The sequence below is a fragment of the Lethenteron reissneri genome, chromosome 69 (genome assembly GCF_015708825.2).
Source record: "Lethenteron reissneri isolate LAM-NWPU_2019-01 chromosome 69, ASM1570882v1, whole genome shotgun sequence".
In the NCBI taxonomy this organism is placed as follows: Eukaryota; Metazoa; Chordata; class Hyperoartia; order Petromyzontiformes; family Petromyzontidae; genus Lethenteron; species Lethenteron reissneri.
The window spans coordinates 5,022,256-5,033,359 of record NC_083847.1 but is presented as its reverse complement, the minus strand read 5'-3'; the positions used below and the strand labels follow the sequence as shown (position 1 = coordinate 5,033,359).

General features: G+C 49.6%; 1 protein-coding gene across 1 annotated transcript; it reads right to left on the bottom strand.

The window, feature by feature from the left end:
* Nucleotides 1-846: 846 nt before the first annotated feature.
* Nucleotides 847-10,961, bottom strand: LOC133360751 (oocyte zinc finger protein XlCOF6-like). The gene is made up of 6 exons (XM_061579594.1): nt 10,855-10,961; nt 8,980-9,085; nt 7,929-8,012; nt 6,546-6,686; nt 5,963-6,088; nt 847-3,753 (listed from the first exon to the last, which is right to left on the bottom strand). The coding sequence occupies exons 1-6, from the start codon at nt 10,900-10,902 to the stop codon at nt 2,468-2,470; spliced, it is 1,791 nt and encodes a 596-aa protein (XP_061435578.1). The 5' UTR covers nt 10,903-10,961; the 3' UTR covers nt 847-2,467.
* Nucleotides 10,962-11,104: the final 143 nt, after the last annotated feature.

Genomic DNA, 11,104 nt, shown 5'->3' with positions numbered 1-11,104 from the left:
CAAAAATCGTCCAAAATCGCGTGACGTCATTTATGGACGCCCCTAAGGGGAGTGAAGTTATCCTCCAGCTACGTGTGACAAAACAGAATTGAGTATGGCCAATGTGGATATGTAAATTGCCACGCGACGACGGCTACTTGTAAACAGTTTATTACTTCGATGTACACATGCATATCACTGCTATGAGGTCGCAATCATTACACGCACACACGAAGTTCTTGCCATACATTAACCACACTACCTCGCTGAATCTCGTCAAGTAGCATAAGCCATCACCGCGTGAACTCCGGTCATCCTCGCAGTCGCAGATTTTGGCTGGCAATCGAACAAATAGGGTTAGCCGCATCGCGCGGTGCTTTCAGATGCGCTTCTGCAGCCGTCTGGAACGCTCTTCCTTCTGATATTAAGAAGCTATGCACTTTTAAATCATCATCAAGATTGACAAATTCATTTATACTATTGGAACCTCCTTTGCCAGTAGCAAAATATGATAATTGGTTCTTTACCCTTTTATCTGGCAACAAAACTGACACCTTTTTTTACAAGGAGTCATGTTTGCATTGACCACAATACCTGCGGTTGGAATGCAAATAAAAAACACAACTCTGATAATGTATGCACTGTCCTTGAAGTTGATTGGTCCACACCCGAGACAGCTTTTCTTAGAGCCTAGTCTCACATGGTGTTGGCGTAATCTGGTCCAACACCATGTGAGACTAGGCTCTAAGGACAGTGCATACATTATTAGAGTTGTGTTTTTTGTTTGCATTCCGACCGCAGGTGTTGTGGTCAATGCAAACATGACTCCTTGTAAAAAAAGTGTCAGTTTTGTTGCCAGATAAAAGGGTAAAAAAACCAATGATCAAACTCATTTATTTGAGAGCTGCTTTTTGTGTTCAGCTCGTTGTCCTTCTGCCGCACCTCCGATTATCACGGTCGGCTACGTGCAGTGCGAAACAAGTTCGACGTACATTTAAATTCTGATACCAATACAGTGATACCTCGGTTCACGAACGCTTCTGTTCACGAACAACTCGGTTCACGAACAGAAAAGTTCATAAAAATATGCTTCGGTTCACGAACTCCGCTTCGGTTCACGAACAGGAGCCGCGGCCATTTTAATGCTATTTCCAGGCTGTCACGTGGTCGTGACTTCCTGTAGGAAGATCGTGGAGAGAAGAAGAGACACAGAAAGAAGTACTGTGAGTACTGTGAAGACACTTTCAGTGACTTTTTGCTTTTTGGTGTGCTTTTTAGCACATACAGTACTGTACTACTGTACTGTACAATACTGTACTTACTGTATTGTACAGTTCACCCGTTTGAGTGCTTACTGAAGTCATCTCAAGCAAGGTTAGTGTTCTCTCTTTATACATTACTATACTGCACAGTACTAATGTGTATTGTAATTTGTTTCATATTTTTGTGCTTCAAAAACCAAAAAAAAAGGTCAGAACGGATTAACCGGATTTAGATTGAACCCTGTGGGGAAATGTGCCTCGGTTCACGACCAATTCGGTTCGCGACCAGAGTCAGTTCACGAATTAAGTTCGTGAACCGAGGTATCACTGTATTATGATTCGGGCTGGAGACGACCCCCATTACACTCCACTTTCAATGAACTGAACTGCTACGGTGGTGAGTTGTTAACTCCCTCGCCTGGTATGCAGGAGGTTGCGGGTTCGATCCCGATCCCAACGCATGCTGCTGTATATTTGGAGTTTGCGTGTCTTTCTCCCCGTGGTCGCGTGGATTTTTCTCCGGGTCACTCCGGTGTTTTCCCTCTCCACGTTTTGAATCAACGTCAAGCATTTAGAGAGTATTTGGCTGCTCTAAATTTCCACGTCATAAGACACCTCCGTTGAGCTATCATTTGTGGCCAGGTGGCTTCTGAAACAAGAGCTACACAGCTCAGTGGGCCTTACACTTGGTAAAATAAAAATAGTTTATTTTTCAAATAATTAATAGTTTACTTATTTGGCTGCTGTTATACATTTTCACACGGTGATAAGCCCACGTCGTTGAGCTTATCCTTTGTGATGGCCAGGTCACTTCTGAAAAAGCGCTAATACATAAGGGCTCAGTGGGGCCTTACCTGGTAAAATGAAAAGAACGTTTAGTTGAAAGTGAAGATTCTGATTCAACTGGGATATGATTGTTGTAATACAATAATTGCATTTCATCTGCGATTGTGATCAAGGGGAGAACATGGACACTCCAAATATACGGCGTCAGGGTCGGGATCGAACCCACGCCGTCTTGCATACCAGGCGAGGGAATTAACATCCCCTAGCTCCCGCGGCACGCCAATAAGCAAGACGGGCATTCCTCGAACTACGAACTCTTTTACAAAATTTGAATTGATCGTTCCAGAGAGGGACTCACCTTCTTCACCAACGTCCTCCTTTAAACTTAACATTTTTTTTTTAATAGTCCCGTTTAGTTTCACCGCGACTCATCAAGACGCTCACTCCGCAGCGTGCTTCAGCACGTGCTTCTCCAGATTGGAAAGATGCGCGAAGCCCCTCCCGCACTGCGGGCACGCGTGCGGCCACTTCCCCGTGTGAGCCCTCAGGTGCTCTTCCAAGTTGGAGCGCCGCACGAAGGCCCTGCCGCACTCGGCGCACGCGTGCGGCTTCCCGCCGGCGTGCGCCCTCGCGACATGCTCCTCCAGGTGAGAGCGGCGCGCAAACCCCTCCCCGCAATGCTCGCACGCGTGCGGCCGCTCGCCCGCGTGCGCCCACGCGGCGTGCTCATCCAGGGTGGCGCGGCGCACGAACCCCCTCCCGCACTCGTGGCACACGTGCGGCGTCTCGCCCGCGTGTATCCGAGCGTGCGTCCGCAGGCTGGAGCGCGTCGCGAACCCCTTCCCGCACTCGTGACACACATGCGCGCGCTCACCCGCGTGCGTCCTCGCGTGGGCCTCCAGGGTGGAGCGCTCCGCGAACGACTTCCCGCACTCCTCGCACGCGTGCGGCTTCCTGCCCGGCTCCCCGCCCGCGCGCGTCCTCGTGTGCGCGTCCAGTAGGGGGCGCGTCGCGAACGCCGCCACGCACTCCTGGCCCGCGTGCGTCCTCGCGTGCGCGTCCAGAGCAGAACGCAGCTCGAAGCTCTTCCCGCACTCGGCGCAGGCGTGCCCCTTCTCGCCGGCGTGCATCTTCGCGTGCCTCTCTAAGTCGGGGTGACGCGCGAAGCTGTCCCCGCACTCCCCGCACACGTGCCGCTTCCCCTTGGCGTGCGTATTCGCGTGCGCCTTCAATTTGTAGCTGTACGCAAACCCCTTGCCGCACTTCTTGCACACGTGAGTCCACTCGCCCGTGTGCGACATGGAGTGCGCGTGCAACAGGTAAGGCGTCGTGAACCCCTTGCGACAGACTTCGCACACGTGCGGCTTCTCGCCCGTGTGCTTCCTGCAGTGGATCTTCAAAGTGAACCACCGCGTGAAGCCCTTCCCGCAGTCTTTGCACACGAACGGCTTCTCGCCCGTGTGTATTCTCAGGTGCGTCTCCAAACTGGAGCGCGACGTGAAGCCCCTCCCGCACTCCTTGCACTTGTGGTTCTTGCCGAACGTCGAGGAGACCTCTGGGCGCGACGGGGCGACCCCGAGCGCCTTCCCGCATCGCCCGCAGGCTGCTCGTGGGATTTGCCCAGCGACCCACGCTGCTCGCTCCGTGTCCATGCCGGGGCGTCCGCCCTTGCCGCCGCACTCCTCGCACAGGGCCTCCGTTTCGTTTGGTTCATCCGTTCCGTCGTCTAACGCAAGGAAGAAGAAGTAGAGCAAAAGTGTGAGCGTCGGACGTCTGGCAGGTCGCAGGGTGGTGTGCGGGCGGGTGTCCCTTTCACCGCCGAATCTCGGAACGCGCGCGGAGCAGCTCAGCATAAATTTTATTTAGAGAGAGGCGTAGAAGCAGCAGTAGCTCTGTTGTTTTTGCAAAGACGTTGTTGCTCACCGCAGAGAACCGTAGCGACACGACCGACGCCACTCTACGATAGCTTGTGCCAAAACTTTGCCACATGCCCTCCTGCGTGGCCTTCTGGTGGGAGCCTGGGTCTACCAATAAAGTTACTTTGGTTTAGTTCCGATGACGTACACATGCACACGTACGCCAACCGGGAAAAAAACTGATGACGTACGTATGTGCGTCACCGTGATGGGAAAGGGTTTAGAAAGGAAACCAAAAACAACGAGAGATGTTTTCGTTTTTTTTAACTCTACAGCACTCCGAACCCCTTTGTTTGCGCCTGCTGTGCCCCACAGACACCCAAATAATACCGACGGCGCTCCCTTCTCCTCGTGCCCGTGAATGCAGTAAAAACGGGATGCGATTTGGCGATTGTAATGAACGAATGAATGAATAAATACGTCCGACATTTCTCTGCGACGTGATCACAAGTGGGACTCGCCCACCTTCGCCGGTTACCGCTATGAATTTCCACACGACCACGACAACGATGATAAGCCACCACTTCGTTGAGCTATCATTTGCGATGGCCAGGTCCCTTCTGAAAAAGAAGTTACATAACTCAGTGTAGGGCCTCATGCCTGGTAAATCAAAAAAATGTTGTAAACAGGGACTCCTCTACTTGCGAATGAGTTCGTTTCCAGAGGTCTGTTCATAAGTCCAATTGTTCGTAAGCCCAAATTTACTCCTGTTGATTATAAACATGTTCATAATAAACGTTTTTGGGTTAGATCGCGTTATTTATAAATGTGTCGTAACCCTCCACCACCCGACAAGGCCAATCGGCAAAAAAAAGTGTCACGTTGACAAAAGACAAATAGTTCACTACTTTAGACCACCGGTGTGTTGAAGAGTGAAACCACAACATTTACAATTTTTGAGTATGACGTTTCGCTGGTAATTGCATCCAGCATCTAACCCAAAAACGTTTATTATGAATAATATTGGTCGCGAAAGCATACGTGTTAAACTATAAACTCGTTGTATGGCATGTACATTAAACATGCGGAATTGCTTTAAAAATTGTATAATCTCCTGTAGACGTAGATGCCACTGGTTCTTCGTGTTCTTCAGATATAGATGCCATCACCGCCATCTATTGCGCGGCGGTTGAACTTACGACTCTCGATCCGAACAGGCAACTGGACATATGGCCAGGTTTTCATCTTCTTGGTTCTTTCGGTAAAGTCACGTAGAAGGGAAATAATAAAATAATAAAAATAAAACATAATAAAATAATTCTCCCGACGTTTTGGCCACAACGCAAGCAGCCGTCCTCAGGTGAAGAACAGGTCTGTCGGAAAGACAGCGTCGGAATGAACACCACCAGGCTTGGCAGCGTATATTTAAGCTGGGTTGGAGGGGGAAGAGTGCCTTGACAAAGGAATTTGCATATCAAGAGGCATTTAGCATATTTATGGGAAATGCAGATATGGGATTAGTCACTACTTGTGGAATGTGTAGGAGGTGGGCGGGGGGTTTCAAAGTCATATTATGCCCGTGCATTATGCAGGATTAGCAGCATCAAAGGGAGGGAGTAGGGTTAGCATTAATAAAGGGAAGGAATGTTAATAGTAGGGAGCTGCAGCAGCTAAACCACCACGTAAAAAACTAAAATATAAACTACATCAGTATCATCAATATACTAATTATACTCTCCAATAAGCTGAGCTACTAACAGTAAGTCATACATTACAATTCTATGTCGCAAAAAATATAATATGCCTCCAGCTAAACTTTATTATTTCCCTTCTACGTGACTTTACCGAAAGAACCAAGAAGATGAATCCCTGCAGTCACGAAAGCTTTAAATCGAAATTTAATGGCCAGGTTTGTTCGTAAATCTCTGAAAATCGAATGTTCGTAAGTAGATGAGTCCCTGTAGTTGTCGACTTTATTACTGTGAGGTGTATTGCAGCACTGCTGAACTATAATTGGTGATACAACAATAATTGATTACGTTTTTTTTTATTTAATCCGTGATCAAAGCGGTAACTCGCCTTGACCGATGTCCTCCTCTGACAACTCCACCTCGATGAAGTTCCGGTCTGAATTGGCCGAACATCCTTCGAGGGAATAATCTGCCGTCTCTTCTGGCCTCTCACCAACTTGAACAATCTTCACACCTGGAACGGCGATAAAAACAAGAACAAAAACCGTACCGCTTATAATGTGTCTTTCGCGCATGGAAAGTCTGTTACGTTAAAACGGTGGGAGGAGATCCCAGTGCAAAGTAACAGGGCCAGATGACAATGAGGAAGACGCTGCAACAGTTACAGTGTTTATAAGAGTGTCATGCGATGCCGATAATGTTCGTGTCATTACAGTGCTACTGTTAGTGACGGTGGACCCCGGGACAGCGTTAGTGTCAGTCGAACTCAGTACAATGTTGCAGTGTCGGTAGACCCTGGTACAGTATAACAGTGAGAGTTGCATACCAGGCGAGGTATTTTACATCTCCTAGCCACCTCTGCGTCCCAATAAGCAAGACACAGGCATTTCTCGTTGTACGAATTCCTCCATGTACGCTTTTTTCCCTTTTACGAAATTTGAAATTGGGCACTCCCTTAGAGGGGGACTCACCCTCTTCACCAACGCCCCCCTCCGACAACTCCAATTCGATGAAGCCCCGGTGTGAAGCGGCCGAACGTTCTTCGAGGGAATCAGCCGTCTCCTCTGGACTCGCACCGCATCCTTCGACTTTAACAATCTTCACGTCTGGAGCTGCGATTGAAAAACATGCACCGTTGCCTTTTGATTAACGAGGTCAAATGCATCCGATAAACGGGCAAAACCCCACGCAAAAAACACCACTCACATCCGTCAGCAATGACGCAACAATCACTGCCGACATTAATGTGCAATGTAGAACTGCTCGTTGTTGTGTTCAGTTTGTTGTCCTTTCCCCGCACCTCCAATTAGCACGGTCGGTTACGTACGGTGCGAAAAAAGTTCAACATACATACACTACACTATACACTACATACTAGACTATACACTACACTATGATACACTACACCACTATACTAAATGGAGAACTAATTTCTTTAGAACTGATTTTTTGTGTTTAGTTTGTTGTCAATCCCCCGCACCTCTGATTAGCACAGTTGCTACGTATGGTGCGAAAGATGTTCAACATACATACACTACACTATACACTACTGTGCTCTACGATACACTATACTATACACGACATACTACACTATACACTACAATACACACTACGCTATACACTACACTACACACTAGACTATAACTAAAATATACTACACACTATGCTGCACACTACACTATACACGACACTATACAATATGCTGCACACTACACACAATTGTACACTACACACTAGACTAAACACTACACTATAGTACACACTACACTATACACTATGCTACACAATACGCTACTGTACACTACAATATACAATACTTTACACGACGCATGTACGTACGAAGGAAGGCCATTGCCCCAAATATTGCCCATTCTGTAGTTTTCCTTCCGGGGTAGTGCGTGTTTACCGATGGTTTCTTGCTTTACGCCGTTGTTGGTGTGTGCTTGTGCACCACTGCCCAACGCAGCATCGCCAAACAATCTGCCCAACGATGGAAGGCGGTCAAACCGGCTGGCGGGAGATGTTTCTACCGAAGGATCGTATCATTCTTGATATCTCGTCGTTGTCGTCGTCGTTTGGCTCCTCCCTCAAGACCTCACACCTCTTCTCCCTGGCCCCATCCCTAGGTCACCCACCGTAATTCCCGTTCCCACTGTACCTCCCTCCCCATACCCCCATCCCCATCCCCCTCCCCTCTTTCCCCTCCTCCTCTCGCATGCCACGATGTCACTTGTAGCTAACTGATTGTACCATTTATAGCTCTTGTAAAGCGCCTTGGATTTCAGGCACTATATAAATATGAGATAAGATTTCAGCTCTGCCTTGCACCTTAGGAAGTGGGGGGGAGTTCTTACCATCTTCCTCCACTTCCGTTTTCACCACAATCCTCAATGTCTCAGTGGCCGGACTCCCCGCATCTTCTCGCGTCACGACCTCCCCTGCACACACGTGCCGTGCGGTCACTCGGCTATTAAGAGTGAGTGAAAGTAAAACTTCTGTTGTATGCAGGGTGCTTCAATGTTCAACACTTCTGAGAATTTGCAACAATACCACAAGAAATGTGCTGCCTCCGGGCTCTGGAGACCACCTGGAGAAGATTCCAGGCAACGCGTTGACAATGATGGTGAACAAGTGGAGACTATTTTGACTTTTTGAAGCTATTAACGTTACATTTGTTATCATGTTGCAGTGTGTTATTATCCGTTCTTTTTCCATTAAAAACGATAGTCCCATAGAAGTGTTAAAATATATATTTGAAGCACCCTGTATATATATAGCGCCATTTTACAACAAGGCCTCAGGGCGCATTACAACAGAGTCCCGGCAACATTAAAGCTAAGGAGACAAACAACCCTCAACGCAGACGGACGCGGCTTTTGGTTCGCCGTCAAACGAAGACGGTCACCGTTCTTCAGGCCGGAAAAGACGGTGCCCCGAGCCTCGCACAAGGCCATGCGGGAGGGCATGTGGCACGGTTTTGGTGCCATGTACGCTGAACTTATTTCGCACCATACGTAGCCAACCGTGCTAATCTGTGGGTCTCTGTAAGGTCTCTATGGGTGTCTCTGTGAGTCGCTATAGGTATGAGTGTATGTTGGTGTCTGTGTATGGTGAACTTATTTCGCACCATACGTAGCCAACCACGCAAATCGGAGGTGCAACAGCCAGCTACTGTAGAGTAGCGTGGTGGTCGTGTCGCGAGGGTTCTGTGCGGTGAGTAACGACGTCTTTATAAAAACAACAGCACTGCTGCTGCTGCTATGCCTCTTTCGAGATAAAATTAATGCCGAGCCGCTCACGCGCGTTGCGAAATTCGGCGGTGAACAGGACACCCCACCAGCACACCACCCTTCGACTTGCCAGACGTCATTGTTGAACGGGAGAAAGGTTAATAGAGTGTCTCACCGGCATCTGAATGTTCACGTTTCACCGTCAAGTCAGACCACATCCCGACGATTGGACTTTCATCGTTTTCTTGTTTGATGAACGGCAACTCGAGGCGTGACTCCATCTGAGAGAAAACAATAAGTAGAGACTCAGACACCCGACTGAATGCCATTCGCCACTAAGTGACGGTGACGTCACAACGGCGCCTGTGCCAGGCCAGGTGCACTTTGAGGCCACGTGAAGTGTCGAAGGCTCGCCGACACGAGGTCTCGGGACAGACTCAGCCTGTGCCATGGGTTGGCTGACTGAGATGACTGGTAGATGCACCAGCTGTTACCCCCTCATGTGCCAAATGTGCACATGATCCTTATGGCGGTACCCCGGGATACCAAATAATACAAAATGCCCGAGGCAATTAAATGTTTTATTTCTGGGACACTTTTTATCTCTTACCAGTATCATCAAAATATAAAAATAGGGTTGACCCTTTCTGGCAATAAAACAGCTGTGTTAAGATGTTCAAACACCAAACTGAAACCTTTTGCAAGGAATCGTGTCTGCATTAACCACAATACTTGTGGTGAACATTCAAACAAAAACAACATGCTCTGGTGGTATTTGCATTGTCTTTGAAACTAATTGGTATACACCAGAGACGAGGCTCTCTAAAGAAAGGAAGATCATGCAAACACTACCAGAGCGTGTTTTGTTTGCATGTTCACCAACAAGTACATGTGGCTAATGCAGACACGAAACCCAGCAAAAGATTTCAGTTTGATGTTTTAACATCTTCACAACTGTTGTTGTATCGGCAGAAAGGTTAAACACCTATTCTTATACTGTAACAGACTTGGGGGAAAGTGCTGTAAGCAGCGAGTAGCAGCAGCACCTATGAAGGCTACCGGCACTGTGGCACACGAGGGGGTGGGTGGCCAGCACCACGCCCGACCGCCTTTGTCTCCCCCAGTGGCGATGTTTACTGCACAGAACCAGTTACATATTTGAGGCTGAGTCGACCTAGGGGAGGCCAAAGATCCAGTTCAGATAATAGCTATCACCGGTGTTGGCCGTGAGCGATCGTAACGCTGCGCACTAACCGCTGAATGTGAATTCACCTCTTGTGACAACAGTGAACGCGGTGCGAGAGAGTGAATCTCGGTGTGAATGTTTCTGGTAGGAACCTCCTGGTTACACCAGCCCACAGGGATTATTGTGTCCGTCCGTCGTGCAGGGAGGGGTTGGGTGGGGAGGGTGGGAAGGGGCTGGGTGGGAGGGGTGGGGCTGGGTGGGTGGGGAGGGGCTGGGTGGGAGGGGCTGGGTGGGTGGGAGGAGCTGGGTGGGTGGGAGGGGCTGGGTGGGTGGGGAGGGTGGGGAGGGGCTGGGTGGGAGGGGAGGGTGGGGAGGGGCTGGGTGGGGAGGGTGGGGAGGGGTAGGGCTGGGTGGGTGGGGAGGGGCTGGGTGGGTGGGGAGGGTGGGGAGGGGTGGGGCTGGGTGGGGAGGGTGGGGAGGGGCTGGGTGGGTGGGGAGGGGCTGGGTGGGAGGGGCTGGGTGGGTGGGGCTGGGTGGGGAGGGGTGGGGCTGGGTGGGGAGGGGCTGGTCACCCCGTGGTGCCCTTATAAAACTCAACGTTCAACCTACTCACGCCGGCTTGTGCCCGCCCTCACAGTCGGCCATATTTGCGGAATACACCACACCGCCGTTGACCCTGCAGGCCATTGACCGAGCAACCCAACGTTCCTACCAGCTCCCTCCGCAGGAGGAATGTGTTTAATTCGCCTCTTGTGACAACAGTGAACGCGGTGCGAGAGAGTGAATCTCATTGTGAATGTTTCATTCGCCGCTTGTGACAACAGTGAACGAGGTGCGAGAGAGTAAACCCCGGTGTGAATTCACCTCTCGTCTTGAGTGAATTGTTTCACCGCCGTTGCTTACAAAGGGCATCACAGTCGGAGCGACGAGATGCGGGGACAAGACGAGATGGTGGGGGACAAGGCGAGGAGATGGCGAACAAGACGAGATGGGGGACAAGACGAGGAGATGGGGAACAAGACGAGTAGAACTCGTATTTAACCTTAGAGCCCCACAGAGACCCATACTCGTCTATACTTCCAGACACCCAGAGTTACGGTGACTCATATAGAGA